General features: G+C 47.4%; 1 protein-coding gene across 14 annotated transcripts in view; it reads left to right on the top strand.

The window, feature by feature from the left end:
• LOC105493409 (cut like homeobox 2) overlaps positions 1-15,077 on the top strand; it is a 318,739-nt gene that overhangs the window by 169,426 nt on the left and 134,236 nt on the right. For 13 of the 14 annotated variants that reach the window (XM_071071090.1, XM_011761016.3, XM_071071093.1 and 10 more), the window contains one exon: positions 12,461-12,571. In XM_071071090.1, the coding sequence (XP_070927191.1) occupies positions 12,461-12,571 (111 nt within the window). The remainder of the gene's footprint in view (positions 1-12,460; positions 12,572-15,077) is intronic. The other variant, XM_071071086.1, reaches the window with a different exon arrangement.

The following is a 15,077-nucleotide window of genomic DNA, read 5'->3' as shown; positions in this document are numbered from 1 at the left end:
AGTTTCCCACAGACCTTCTTCCCACCCCCAGATGCTCCCAACCTTGAAAAAGAGGCTGCTGCAAGAAATGAGTTAGAGAAAAGATGTTCAAAGTGGCAGACTTCAGAGTGGATGCAGTGGTTTGGAGAAGAGTGGACCAGAGTTCAAAGCCCAGCTCTGCTTTTGCCTGATTGTGACCTTGAGGCAGTGACATGATCTCTCAGGGACTCATTTTCCCAGCTGTAAAAGGGGCTATTAGGAACACAGACCTCCCAGAAGATGCAGTGGGCCAAGGCATTAGAAGTGCCCTCATGCAGTAGGCGCTCGGCTTCTGTGTTGTGAATCATTGCCACTGTGGCCCCTAGCAAGAGCCTGGCATGTAGTAGGTGCTCAGTAAACATTCATTGACGAATGAGTGAATGATCATTTGATGGGATCCCTTTCCCCCACCCCCATTTTGCCAGGGGGACGCATTCTCTGGCCTCTCACCCAGTTGGACCAGACTTGTCAGCCCTAAGAGGGGCACAGGGGGTCCCCAGCCCCTCACCTGACACCTATCAGAGTGGGGGCTATTTTGTTTTCCTGGTGCCCGCGAGGTTTTAAATTCCGAGAACTCGGAATATAAATCAGCAATCAAGGGCAGGAGGAAGTGATCGGATGTGGCTCTGGTTTTCGGTACTTGCCGGCGAGATAATTAGGCGTTTGATTGGCATCCTCTCTCAAGGACAGCCACCTCCAGGTCCTGCCTGCACAGGAGCAGGCTTGTTTTCCTGCCTGATGCTTGTGGCGGGGGACTGATGGGGGTGATGGGTGGGGTTAGGAACCCAGAGTTAGCCAGTCTTTCATCTGTTCATTTGTTCATTCATTCATTCAAAGTATTGAGCACCTAATATGTGCCAAGCATCAGGACACAGCAGTGACCCAAACAAAATCCTTGTCCTTGTGGAGCTGACATTGGAGTGGGTGGGAGGCAGGCAGCGGAAACAGGCAATAAACAAATGGAGAAGTGACTACATAAATGTGTCAACGACAAGGGCTTGGGAGAAAAATAAGCAGAGGGCAGCTGAGGTAGAGAGGAGGTGCTTACTGTTTTAAATAGGACAGCAGGACAGGCTTCTGGGAGAAGGTGGTGTAAGAGCCGAGCCTCCGAGCAGGTGAGGAAAGGGAGCAGCCAGTGCAAAGGCTCCAAAGCGGAAACGTGCTTAATGTGTTCAAGAATCAGTAAGGGCTGGGCGCCGTGGTTCACACCTATAATCCCAGCACTTTGGGATCCAAGGTAGGTGGATCACTTGAGGTCAGAAGTTGGAGACCAGCCTGGCCAATGTGGTGAAACCCCATCTCTACTAAAAATATAAAAATTAGCTGGGCATGGCGGCACATGCCTGTAATCCTAGCTACTCAGGAGGCTGAGGCAGGAGAATCACTTGAACCCAGGAAGCAGAGGTTGAAGTGAGCCAAGATCATCCTACTGCACTCCGGCCTGGGCGACAGAATGAGACTCTGTCTCCAAAAAAAAAAAAAAAGAAAAAAGAATCAGTAAGGGCCAGGTGTGGTAGTGCACTCCTGTAATCCCTGCACTTCAGGAGGCTGAGCCAGGAAAATCACTTGAGCCCAGGAGTTCAAGACCAGTCTGGGCAACTTAGTGAGACCTTGTGCCTACAAAAAAAAAAGAAAAAAAATTAGTTGCATGTGGTGGTGCACACCAATAGTCCTAGCTACGCAGAAGGCTGAGGTGGGAGGATCGCTTGAACCCAGAAGGTTGAGGCTGCAGTGAGCTGTGATTGTGCCACTGTACTACAGCCTGGGTGACAAAGCAAGACCCTCTATCAAAAAAAAAAAGAAAAGAAAAAAGGAAGGACCCCATGTGCCTGGAGCAGAGTGGGCCAAGGGTGTGGAAGGAAGTGAAACCTAACACGAATCATATGGGACCTTGACTCAGACTCAAATGGGAGCCATGGAAGGGTTTTGAGCAGAGGAGGAACAGGATATGAGTTAGGTTTAACAGGATCCCTGTGGCCACCAAGTGGGGAAGGGGCCGTAGGAGGGTGAAAGTGGCAGTAGAGAGCCCAGTGAGGAGGCTCCTGTGGTCACCCAGGCAGGCGATGACAGTGGCCTGGCCTAGGGTGGCCACAGTAGAGAGGAGGAGAAATTGTTAGATCAGGCTGACAAGATTTGCCAATTTACATCAGCCTGATACCTAGGGCAGACAAAGCGGCTGCTGCCTCCCAACTCCCAGGGCCTCAGGGCTGGTGGCAGCCCCAGCCCAAGTGCCAGCCTTGGCCCAGAGCATCCAGCCCTTCCCAGGCACCTCCCGTAGCCTGGAACCCCTGCAGTCCACCAGCCTGTTGTCCTGCCGGTCCCCAGAGAGAGGTGATGCCCTGACTGCGTTTTACAGCAGTGAGAGTCCTAGATGCATAGAGGCACAGGTCTGCCCAAGCTCACAGAGCTGACAAGCAAGAAGGTCGGGACCTGAACCCAGTCTGCCTGCCAAATACTGGCTCTTGGTGTGCCTCAAACTAAAAACCAACCACTGCCTGGGCTTTCTGGAAGCCTGAGCTACGGAACTGCCAGGTGGGCCTGATGTCCCACAGTTGTAATTGCCTGTGTGCTCCCCATGTAACCACATGCTCCATGTGGGCAGGACCTGGGTCTGTCTTGTCCCTGGTAACACCGTAGGCACATAAAAAGTAGTTATTGAGTGGACAGATGGACGGGTGGATGGACAGACAGATAGACTAGGCCTGGTCATGCTCCTGGTCTTCAGGCCACGGCAGACCTTGTAGAGACAGTTTAGGGAAAGGTTGCCCTCCAGGGAAACAACCCAGAGGAAAATCAGAAAGTTACAGGTTCGAGTCCCCATGATGACACTTCCTTGCCATGTGATGTGGAGCGAGTGACTTTGTTTCTCTGCAGGTACCGTGCATCCGATGACACCTGCATCCTAAGACCCTTCATTGGCTCCCTCAACAGATGTTTCTAGAGAATCCGCTGCACTCCAAATGCAGTGAATGGGAGAGAGAGATGAACTTTTGTAGTGCTGGGCATTGTGGACCTAGTTGATAGCCAGCCCTCTGTGGGGCAGTTGTTAGCCTGCTGTTTTCACAGCACTGGGAGTTTTCTAAGAAGTTGTTGGCAGTCTCTTGGCTCACACCTGGGCCTGAGGTTTGGCTCTTTGATCCGAATGTGAACTGTCCATCACCCTAGCCCAGCTGATAGAACGCGGGGAAGCCAGCTTGGCTGGGAACTTTGTTTCTCGTAGGCACCACCCCTTGCCCTGGCCTCGGATAATTGGCCCAATACATCTTGGCATCTGAATTTACATACAGCGCAGGGAGTGATGGATGGCTCTGGTAACCCGGGCTGTCTCCCAGCCGCGGCTCAGTTATCCATCTCGGCGGGCTGCAGAGCCATCCGTCTTGTCTTGTCTCCTCACTCATGGCAGACCGGCAGGTGCCCTCCGTCCTGGGTCATCCCCCAGCCCCCTCCCAGAGCTAGCCCTCTGAGGCCCCTCTGAAAGCGACACTCCCAACCTACCCCACAGCAGATAGAACAAGTCCCTTTGCTCTGAACATCCCCTGTAGCCCTCCTCAGTGTTTGCCAGCAACTCTGATAGCAAAATCCTGAAGACCTCCATGGGCCCAAGATGCAGAATGGGACATTTGCTCCCACAAAGTTGTCCCTCCATCCCCCTGCCACAAGGGGCTTCTCATACTTATTCCACTAATAGTCACTCCACAAATGTTTATTGAATGCCCACTGTGCACCAGGCGTTGAACTAGAACCCCTAGGTAGCTGTGAACAAGAGCTGTATCACCCAGTCATGCACACAGCCCCCACCCTTGAGGGACTGCATGCCATTGGTGGTTGTCAACACTCTGAAGACCCTAGACATCAAGCCAAGCACTTGACCTGCTTACAATCTGGTTCTCAAGGGGTCCTGACAATAACCCTATGGGCACGAATTCTTATCCCCATTTTATAGACACAGAAACGGAGGCTGAGTCACCTGTCCAAGGTCACAATGCTAGCGAGGCATCAAAGCCAGCATTTGAACCCAAGTCAGGGGTCTCTGAACCGTGTCACTGTTTCCCAGACAGACTGAGCTCTTTAGGGGTCTCTGGCCTTGACACATAGCATTCGCTCATTCATTCAACCAATAAACATTTCTAGAATGCCTGCTGTGTATCAGGAACTGTTCTAGGCACTGAAGATATCTTGTTCTCATGGAGCTTTCATTTTAGTAAAGAAGTAAAATACACAGTGTATTTGGCAGTCATATGTGTTAAGGAGAAGAAAACTCAAGACAAGAACAGGAAGACCAGGCCAAGTGTAGTTGGTGCACGCCTGTAATCCAAGCAGTTTGGGAGGCCGAGGCAGAAGGATTGCTTGAGGCCAGCAGTTTGAGGCCAGCCTGAGCAACATAACAAGGCCCTGTCTTTACAAAAAATAAATTAGCTGGGTGTGGTGGTTTGCACCCGTGGCCCCAGCTACTTGGGAGGCTGAGAAGGGAGCATCGCTTGGGCATGGGAGGTTGAAGTTGCAATGAACCAGGATTGTGCTGCTGCACGCCAGGCTGGACTAAACCCTATCTCAGAAAAAAAAAAGTAAGGGCTTTTGCAGCATTCCCATTTCCTCTGCCTGGGTTGCTTGGCTTCTTTATCTGACAAATTCTTCATCCTTCCAGACCAGGTCAGATGCTCCTATCTTGGCAACTCTTTTTTTCCAATCACAGTAAGTCACCTTGCTCTCTGTGTTCCTGTCATACTGTTTTTGTACTTCTCATAGTGTATGTTGGCACATAGCATTAGAATGGCTCTCTCTGTCTACCACACTGTACTGTGAACTCCTCAAGGACAGGGACTGCATTGGTTGGTTTCTATATACCAGTACCTAGCACTGTGCCTGACACAGAATTGGACCAGTGATTGGTTGGAATGGATGATTGAATGGAGTTAGATAACAGATGGATGACTGCTTGAGTGATTGGGTACATGGATTCTGGACAAGATCAGTTGGATGAATAGATGAATGGATGATCCTTTTCTAGATGATGAACTGTTGGATAAATGGATGGTTGGGTGAGTGGGTAGATGTATGATTAGATGAATGGATAAAGGGATGGTTGGTTGGATGGGTAGATGTATGACTGGATGAAAATGGATGGTTGGGTAGATAGATGTATGATTGGATGAATGGATAAATGGATGGTGGTTGGATGGGTAGATGTATGACCGGATGAATGGATAAATGGATGGTTGGTTGGGTAGATAGATGTATGATTGGATGAATGGATAAATGGATGGTGGTTTGGTAGTTGGATGGATATTGCATAAAGGGCTTCCAGCCTGGTTAGCACTTCAGTGGTTACTGGCAGCCCCTGCCCAAGTTGGGACCACACTATGATTTAATTAGAAGAGGTAGATTAAAGCTCTGCCTCTTCTTTGCCTGATCAGTTTCCATACCCACCCAAAGGCAATACAAAAGACATGTTAGGGTTTCACTCTTCTCCAAGCCTGCACTAAAGATAATGTCTCTGCATGATGGCCTTTGTCACCTTTCGCCAAAATTACTTACACCCAAGCTTGTCTGTTTTGGTTTCTGAGCTCTTGGAGGATTCAGGCTATATCTGGCTTATCATTGCCATCCCCTTTATCAAATGCCTAGCACATCAGAGACCATGAATGCGTTGATGGATGAGTGGATGGGTAGATGAGTGGGTGGATAGATGGGGTCCAACGTCTTCGGTTGCATCTCCCTGTAGTAAGGTGAAAGCAGAGCTCCTGTTTGGATTTGGGGGATCAGTGACTGTATTGGAAGTCATAATCACTGCTCATCTTGGCTTCTGAAGCCTGGCCTGGAATCTTGACCATCACTTCACATACATATCCTTACAAGAGATAATGTACATAAAGTGCTTAGTGCACTCAATAAATATTAGTATATAGGTAATAATAGACACTCAAGAAATGTTGACTATGAGCTATTGTTTCCTATAAGGAACTTCTGTGTAAAGTTTCATTTGAAGAAAAAGTTCTAGGGCTTAAAAAAATCTGGTGGCAAATATCAGAAAGAGTTAACAGGGGCTCAAAGCAGACACCTAACTTGAGGGGTGTCTGGGAAGCCTTTATGGAAGAGGAGACATTTAAGCTGAGACACAAAGAGATGAGTAAGATCAACCACAAAGACAGAATGAGCTCATCCGAGCTGAGGGAAAGGAGACTGTGGAACCATGGAGTCAGAAGATTCTGGTGCATTTGGGTTTCTGCACGGAATTTGGTCTGGCTGGGAAGGAAACAAGGAGAGGGGGAAGTGGGAGGGACCCAGGGACACCCAGGAGTGAGGAGATTGTCCTAGGCCAGGTTTTAAGCCAGGAGGGACATATTGATAAAGAGATTGTTTCTCTTCATGGGATCTCTTTAAAGCCTAGTAACAGCTGAGGTCCTCAATTCCTTAAACCCAGCTCGCAACACTCACTTTTTAGGAGGTTTCTTCTCGGAGTTGGCCCTAGGGGGATATGTCTGAGTGTGAGGTGTCCTTGGAGCTGAGAAGAATATGGGCACAGGTAGGCAGGATCTCAGGTTGTATCTTAACATGTGTTCCCCTCATAGGAATGCAAATTCTAGCCCAAGGCTTTTTATATAGCTGACACTTTGGGATCAGGTGTGAAATTTCTTTAAAAACTAAGTGTTCTTGTAAGATTCCCAATCCTCCTGGTTGGGGAAACCCGGACAAATTGAGAATGCTAGGGAAGCATTCTCCTTCCCTAGCCAAGACCCACCCTCCCCTCTGAGAAAATCCAACCTCTTAACCACGTGTGATGTGGTTGGGTAACCAAAACTATCTGTGCCTCCGTTTTCTCATCTTTAAATGGGAGACTCAGATATGATTCATGTTTACTGAAGTGTGGGACACATCCCACTGATGGGACATGAAATTGTAAGCATTCAGTAGAGCCAGGGTTAGGAGGGATTGACTTGGGTTCTGAAGAACAGTTCTCCCTTATCTCTTCTACCCTTCTTCATTCCAACAAGCAGAAAGTCTCTGTAGGGGACTGCATTACCTTTAACACCTCTCCAGCACTTGCTAACCTTTTATAACAAACACAGGCAGCAATGATTTGTTTTTGGTTATACTTCTGTTTTAATGGCTACCATCTGATTATGGTACACAATTCTCTAGTGACAAGAAAGTGTCCTTTTCAAATGCACTTATTTAGGTTTTTAAAAAGGGAAGGAGTCATTAGGTAAAAGTCAGGAATAGAAAAAATGTGTCCATGATGTCAAGGTCCAAATCATGGTTACTTTTAAGGGGTACTGACAAGGAGAGAGTACTAGGGAGTTTTCAGAGGCCCTAGGAACGTGAATGCTCTACATCTTGAACTGGGTAGTGGTTACTCAGGTGTAAACCATTCACTAAGCTTTCGCTTGAGCTCAGGAGTTCGAGACCAACCTGGGCAACATGGCGAGACCCCCATCTCTACAAAAAAAATAAAAACTAGCCAGGCATGGTAGCACATGCCTGTAGTCCCAGCTACCCAGGATGCTGTGGGAGGGTCACCTGAGCCTGGGAGGTCAAGGCTGCGGTGAGCTGTGATCATGCCACTGCAGTCCAGCCTGGGAGACAAAGCAAGACCCTATCTTAAAAAAAAAAAAAAAAATTTAATTCACTGAGCTTAACATTGAACTATGGAACTTAAAGTGATCCATATCTCAAAAAGAGAACCATAGGAGTCCCTTTGAAGAAAAATATTAAATAATCATATTTTAGATGCTATATCAATATGGCAAAATTCACACAGAGGGACATGAGTGGTCAAAGCTTGGACAGCAGTGACCTGAGCAACCTTGAGGATTCCTTCTAGCTCATATGTTCTGAGTGCCTTGGAGGACTAAGTCCCAAGACTGTTCAGCACACCAGTGGCAAACCCTCTCAGAGACAGGGGCTCTCGCTGGGCAGTGGGCACTTCCAGGGGGTGCTGCAGATCCCATCAGAAGAGCCCCTTCCTCCAAGCCCCCGGCTGCTTCTGCAGCGCCCGGTACGGGGTGCAGCTCAGCCCCGGCCTCCTTTCTCTCTGCATATTGGCCCGAGCCTCAGCTGCATCTATCATCTGCTTCAGGCTCATTAAAATTATTTCTTTTTAGTTGCAAATGGGCTGTTTATGATGATCATTATTTGAATGGTCTGCGCCGGGCTCCGGGCTGTCTGTCTGCTGCTGATGGCCGGTTAATCAGATGAGTCTCCTCCCTGCCTGGGCCTGGCCCAAAGTCTGGGGCTGTGTTAATCATGGCTCCCCCAGGGCTGGGGGGGTTGGTGGGGCCAGCAGGGGCTGGGTAGGAGATCCTGACTTCTGTTGGATTACCAAAGCTGTGTGTGTGGTGGTTCAGACATGCTTTCTAAAACGCAGCTTTAGACCAGTGCTGGTTTATGTTTGTGATAGAATTTTTTTCCATTCCCTCAAAATAGATATAATGCCATGAGCTTTTTAATTTTAGCTGCGTGTATTATGAAAGACCCGTGCCGATGCTGTCATTGGCCCTCTTGCTTTGCTGATATTCAAATATCCTTTCTTTTAGGGTGGGAGGGAGTGGTTTTTAATGTCTTTGCTTGATACAGTAACATTTGGCAATACTCTACCAGTCTTCCTTTCTTTTTAAAGCAGAATTTTTACTGAGCTGTGAAATCCAGAATTCTTGAAATCATTGATCTGGTGAGGTGTTTTCTTAGCTCTCAGTTTATCTAAGCATAAGATTAATATCAGCCAAGGCCAGGCATGGTGGCTCACACCTGTAATCCCAACACTTTGGGAGGCCACAGCAGGTGGATTGCTTGAGCCCAGTTTGAGACCAGCCTGGCAACATGGTGAAACCCTGTCTCTACCCCAAAAAAATGCAAAAATTAGCTGGGCATGGTGGCACATGCCTATAGTCACAGCTACTAGGGAGGCTGAAGTGGAAAGGTCATTTGAGCCTGGGAGGTCAAGGCTGCAATGAGCTGTGATTGCACTACTGCACTCCAGTCTAGGTGACAAGAGTGAGACCCTGTCTCAAAAAAAAAAAAAAAGACAACATTTATTGAACACTTGAAGCTTTACACATCCATATCATTTAAAACAAGTGCCCTGAACACCCCCCAGCTGATGGAGAAGTGGAGCAGAAGCCCACTGAAGAGAAGGGCATTAAAAATTTGCCTTTATAATCCACCAAGGAGATAATCCACACCTCGGTTATTAGAATTGACTGTAATATATTTCCAAGCCCCTGCTTGAATCACCATACAGACACATTAATGTGTTTGTTCCATGAGATGATGTATGTTAGGAACTTAGGCATAGTGCCTGGTACATGTAAGCTTTCCATAAATGGTAGTTATGACTATTTACTATTATTATTATTGGTGTTAGTGTGTTTACCAGTGAACTGTGGCAAGAAGTCAGGGTTGAAGGACAAGCATAGATTTAGGCAAAATTGAGAAGAACGTGGATGTCAGTGACTTCGTCTGCTCGAGGAAAGATACCAAGGGCTGGGCTTGTGGTGGGGTCAGAGTGAGGGTCCTGGTGATGTCCCCTTGCCTTCCCTGGCTTGGTTCTTTCTGCAGTGTGGACACAGCAGACATCCTGTCTGTCAGATTTGCACCCACCTGAGCAGCCTGAGAGGTGCAGGTGGAGGGAGTCAGGCATAATTGTCTGTGATAACACATCAGGTGGTTAGACTTATCCTGCTCTGCGATTTCCTTTCAGAACCTGGGCTGGATGTTTTTAATGAGGAGTCAAAGTCCACTCCCACCAGGTACATTGGTTGCTGTGTTATGGGAAGGTACCAGTGTCCCTGCAATAAGAACATAGTGTCAGACACGGCCAGGTGCGGTGGCTCATGCCGGTAATCCCAGCACTTTGGGAGGCCGAGGTGCGTGGATCACGAGGTCAGGAGATCGAGACCATCCTAGCTAACATGGTGAAACCCCATCTCTACTAAAAATACAAAATATTAGCTGGGCATGGTGGCAGGTGCTTGTAGTCCCAGCTACTCGGGAGGCTGAGGCAGGAGAATGGCGTGAACCTGGGAGGTGGAGCTTGCAGTGAGCCTAAATCTCGCCACTGCACTCCAGCCTGGGCAACAGAGTGAGACTCCGTCTCGGAAAAAAAAAAAAGAACATAGTGTCAGACACACAATAATCCAAGATGGAGAGCTGTAAACCCATGTTCCAGTTCTGTTTGTCCTGCAGCAATGTAAAAATCACATCTTTGTCTTCAAGAGAGAAGAGAAAAACTAAAAAGAGCTGAGAGTACACTGCTGCAACTCAAATTGACCATGGCACTCTAGTTTTTTTCTGTCCTGCCAAGTGAGATTCTGTCTACATGGCCGTGCCAACCAGTTGGGTTTTGTCTACCTTTGTATATTGCTACAAACACTGATCTCTCCTGTCACTGGATATTTTGGTTGTGATCAGTTGTAGTTTCTTTATTAGAAACTGTGATTAGTTTTAAGTGATGATAAACCAGAATTCCCCCTTTTTGCTCATAACACCTTGTTCCTCACCTGGCTTAATCCTGGTGTAAACCGGGCTTTTAAACTGGAAGCCCCCATGTACCTTCAAGTGGGAGTACCCTGTGCTTTGGCAAGAATTGCTTTCAGCACCTTGGAGAGCACCTGTTTCCGCTCCTCCCGCCCCCAACATAGAGACAGGGTCTCTGTGTCACCCAGGCTGGAGTGCAGTGGCACCATCGCAGCTCACTACAGCCTTGACCTCCTGAGCTCAAGCAGTCCTCCCATCTCAGCTTCCCAAGTAGCTGGGACTGTAGGTGCAGTGCCACCACGACAAGCTTGTTGTTCTATTTTTTTGTAGAGAGGAGGCCACTGTGTTGCCCAGGCTGGTCTCGAACTCTTGGCCTCCCAAAGTGCTGAGATGACAGGCATGAGCCACCACACCTGGCCCTCACCTCTATTTCAAAGCTACTTTGGTGCCTCCACCTTCTCCTTTCTAGTCTCATAATTTTCTAAAGAAGTTAGACATTTCTCCAGAAATAGAAGTTCCTTGTTGGATTTCTACAAAGAAATCCATAGGCCAGGGACACTCTTCCCAGCTTGGGGTGCCAGGTTTATGGTGCTCTGGTGAGCTGCTATTGAGCAGATTTAGTGACTCTGAGACATGATATAAGACAATTACCATGCATTTCGTCTCTTAGAGGGAAAAGGATTTGCAGTGGGTTAATAGTACTTTTATTTCATTATCTAATGGCAAAAGTGTTTCATTGTGTGTGCAAGATGAATGTGTATTAGTGATGACAAATGGGGTCTTTCAACACGGTGCTGGGCCTCATCATACATATGTTAGATTAAAGAGTTCACCCTAGAAATACACTCCCGCATCTGCGTGTGTGTTTTTAATAAATCTGATTGCAGAAATTTATTGCATCACCGGATTTAGGAAATTATGGGGCTTGATTGCTGCAAATATAATCGGGTGATATATACAGAAATGCTCCTCGAGTTATGGTCCAGAAAAAAAGCCCATCTCGGGATGGTGCAAGGAAGCAGCCGACCACATAAACAGAGCATTTCTTGAATTATGCAAATGAAATCCATGACAACTCATGGTGAATTGTACTCCCCTTGTGAAACTGCCACCATTAAAGTGAAGAAAGCTTCAAGAGGGGTGATCAAATATACATGCACGACCAGCAGACATTGTCTGTGATGTGTGTGAACCGGAGCATCCCCCCTTCCATCCCTCTCTCTCTTTCCCTCTCTGGTACATCCTATAAAAACCTGGGCTGATACCTTCCTTGCATATAAGCCAACAAAGCGCCTTCCAATCCATTTCTTCTGAATCCAGGAGTCTTCAATGAAATATTTCTTAGACTTGAAGTGAACCTTAAATGATTTACTGCGAGATACACAAAAGGTCAGCTTACTTCTTATTGGCACCTTCATTTTTCCAAAATCTACTGAAATTAAAAAGCCATCTATATCTTAAAAGGCGTATTTATGAACCTTTAAGTGTAAGTAAGTCATAGTTGGAGCCGTTCCCACCTCTGATATATGAAAGCTGTCGACAGCACTTTCTTCCACTATAATATGCCCATACAATATGCCGCACTTTACTATTTTGACATGGTTTGGAGATGTTTTCTACAGTTACTGACAAGCTTATGCCATCACTCCTTTGGAAATTTAAGAGGTGGGGCAGGGGGTGGGGGAAGAGATGAAAAAAGAAAAAAAACCAACTCCACCCAACTTTATAGAGGATTATTGATCTGGCCTGACTTCCAATGAGCAAAAAAAGCTGTCCTGGATTTTTTTTCAGTTGCATCCCAGTTTTGTAAATTATTTATTTGTGCCAGGAGTCAATATCCTGTCTTTTCTCAGCTTTGTAAGTTAAGAAAACTTGTTCAGAATGCTGTTTTGTACAATGGTTAAAAAGGAATAAAGAAAAAAAATCTTTTTCTTTTCTCTCTCTCCTTTTTTTTTTTTTATTGTTCCAGAAGGAGCTTAATTCCGTCGCTTCTGAGCTGTCTGCACGGCAGGAGGAGAGTGAACATTCTCATAAACATTTAATTGAACTCCGCCGGGAATTTAAGAAAAATGTACCTGAGGTATGGTATATTTGCTGTTATAGAATTAACTCGGTAGGAATGCAGATTTCTCTCCATTCAAACTATATTTTGAAAACTGTAGATGTAAGTGACTAACAAGAAAAGAAGCTAATTAGCCACAAAGAAAAATGACAGCCCCCAACCTTTCGGGGTTTCTTGGCCTAGCAGTGCTTAGCAGTGCCGACTGAAGCGGGGGCGGGGCGTTTCTCCATCAACGTCATTGTTTTTCGAGGGTGCTGTGAAACGTCCATTTTCCCCCCACATTCATATCCAAGTCAAATGCCTGGCCTTGCTGGCAAAGACAGTGTGCCTTAGAGTTCTTGATTTTATTTTGCTTTCCCGTTGGCATCTGGAAGAAGGCAGCCGTCGACTCTCTAACACCCTCTCGGGGCCTGCTGGCCCTCATCATCTCTGAAACTCGGCCTCTCACCCCCTGTACGTGCACCTTATTCTTCCCCTTCACCGCCTCCCTTGCAGTCCCAGCAACCAGCTATGCCTTTTCTAGCAGCCATTGCAGGGAGCTTGGTAGGGGACAGAGAATGACTAGCCCCCAGCAATGTAAGAGTCCCCCAAGGAACGGACTAGAACAGACAAGTTTCTATTCTTTACCAGCCCTGGATGTGTGAATTCTTTTCCCTCCTCTCACAGGCCCCCCTATTGCTTCTCAAATTACAAAACAAATGATGAGAATAAATACAAATAGGGAAAATAAAGCCCTCTGACTCTATATGAAAAGGATGTGGCACATCAGGGCTGTGACAGGGAACAGACATCAGGGATCTCTGCGGCCGGATCTCCCCAAAGCCAACTGTGTTTCCTTCTGGGCAGCAGAAGGTTAACATCTGTCCTTACCTGCTCAGGTGTGCTGCAGGAAGGTGGGGCAGAGTTTGGCGTTCAGATGGGAGACTTGGATTCCACCAGTTACACTCTGCCAGTCTGATACCGGGATTGGTGGGGGATCCTGTTGCCATCTCGCTGTTCAGGGAGGGGAACATGGGAAGACAGGGAAGAGGCAAACCCAGCTAGGGATCAGGCCATATGAGCACAGAGGGGAGAAGCCTCAGGTCCACCTCAGCCTCTTAGCTGCAAAATCCTTCTCACACAAGTCATAAATGTCTTTGGTTCTTCAAGGCAAGAGAAGGGACTACGATCTAGCTAGAATTTGTCCATGGAGCAAGTCTGGAAGGAAGAGAGTGTCTGTGTGGAGAAGGGGCATGAATCTCAGGTCTAAAAGCCTCTCCCATGTTGTGGCTTCAGAAAAGTCAAGCCAGGCCTTTGGTTTGACTCCAAGAGCCAAGAAGGCACCAGTGATGCTGAGAACCCTTCCTTCGCCTTTTAGAACAGAGCTCAGCTTGGTCTAGAAACTAGTTTTTCTCCCCAGAATGAGGTTACCTTTGACTCTCTTTTGACTCCAGGAAGCAGAGCTGAATCCGCCCCACATCTTCACAGCTGCACATGCCCTCTCTCTAGTCAGCTTAGACCCTCTGTCTCATCCTCCTTCTCCTAGCCCAACTGACTTTCTTCTGAGGCCATGTGGGAGCCCCCAGGTGATGAGGGAAATCCAGGCCATGTTTTAAGCCTCTGAGTTCAGCTTACATAATTTTAATACTGCATAATTATGCAATTATGTAATTAGGAGGAATAAGTTTCCATTCCTATTATAGTTGTGCCTCTGAAAATTCTCCTTTTTGGAGCCAGTCTCTCCTGATGGAGAAAGTCACGCCGAGGCTTTATTTAAGAGCTCCTCTGGCTGGTGCCCAGCTCACCTCCTGCTCGCGCCTGTGCTGGGCGTCCCCCAGCCGTGAAGCAGACGAGGCGGCGTGCTTCTAGAAATGGGCGGTATTAGCACGAAGTCCCACCAAGCCTGTCCCTCTCAGAGTGCTCAGATACTTGAGTGTGGGCCTGTGAAAAGGTCCTGTTTGGGGAGTCCAGTGACCTGGGTTCAAATTCTAGCTGCACCATTCACTTGCTGTGTGACCTTGAGCAGGCCAGCCCCTCTTGGGGCCTCAGTTTCCCCTTCTGTAAACTCAAGGAACTGGAGAGCTGGGTTTTCTGAGAGGTCCCATCCAGAACTAATGTTTCCTGAACATGGACCAGAGGTCTCCCGCCATCACATTTTTATTTAGTCTGTAAAGTCTTTTGAACTTTATGGTGAGTTGCCAATATTTAGCATCTCAGATGATTTCACCTAAAAATTGGATTTCCGGTGTCTTTTGAGAATATTTGGTAGCTTGTGCAACCCAGAGGTTCCGTGCTCATGCTACCGTCATCAGCTAGAGCAGAGCACGTCACTCCATTGGTGGGGCTTGCATTGTCCCAGCCTCCCTTGTAGTTGCTTCCTGCCTGGCCTGGTGGGCATTTGAGTTCACCACCTGTGACCCAGATTCTCAGAAGTTTCCTTCTCCATGGCTCAGCCTTGCACCCATGGCCCCTTATGGTCAAGTCTACTAGGCCTGTGTCTCCTCTGAAGGTCCCCGACATACATCAGTCTATCAATCAGTGGCTC

This window comes from Macaca nemestrina, chromosome 10 (genome assembly GCF_043159975.1).
Source record: "Macaca nemestrina isolate mMacNem1 chromosome 10, mMacNem.hap1, whole genome shotgun sequence".
NCBI classification, from domain to species: Eukaryota; Metazoa; Chordata; class Mammalia; order Primates; family Cercopithecidae; genus Macaca; species Macaca nemestrina.
Note: the sequence above shows the minus strand (reverse complement) of the source record. Positions and strands in the feature narration are given on the sequence as shown.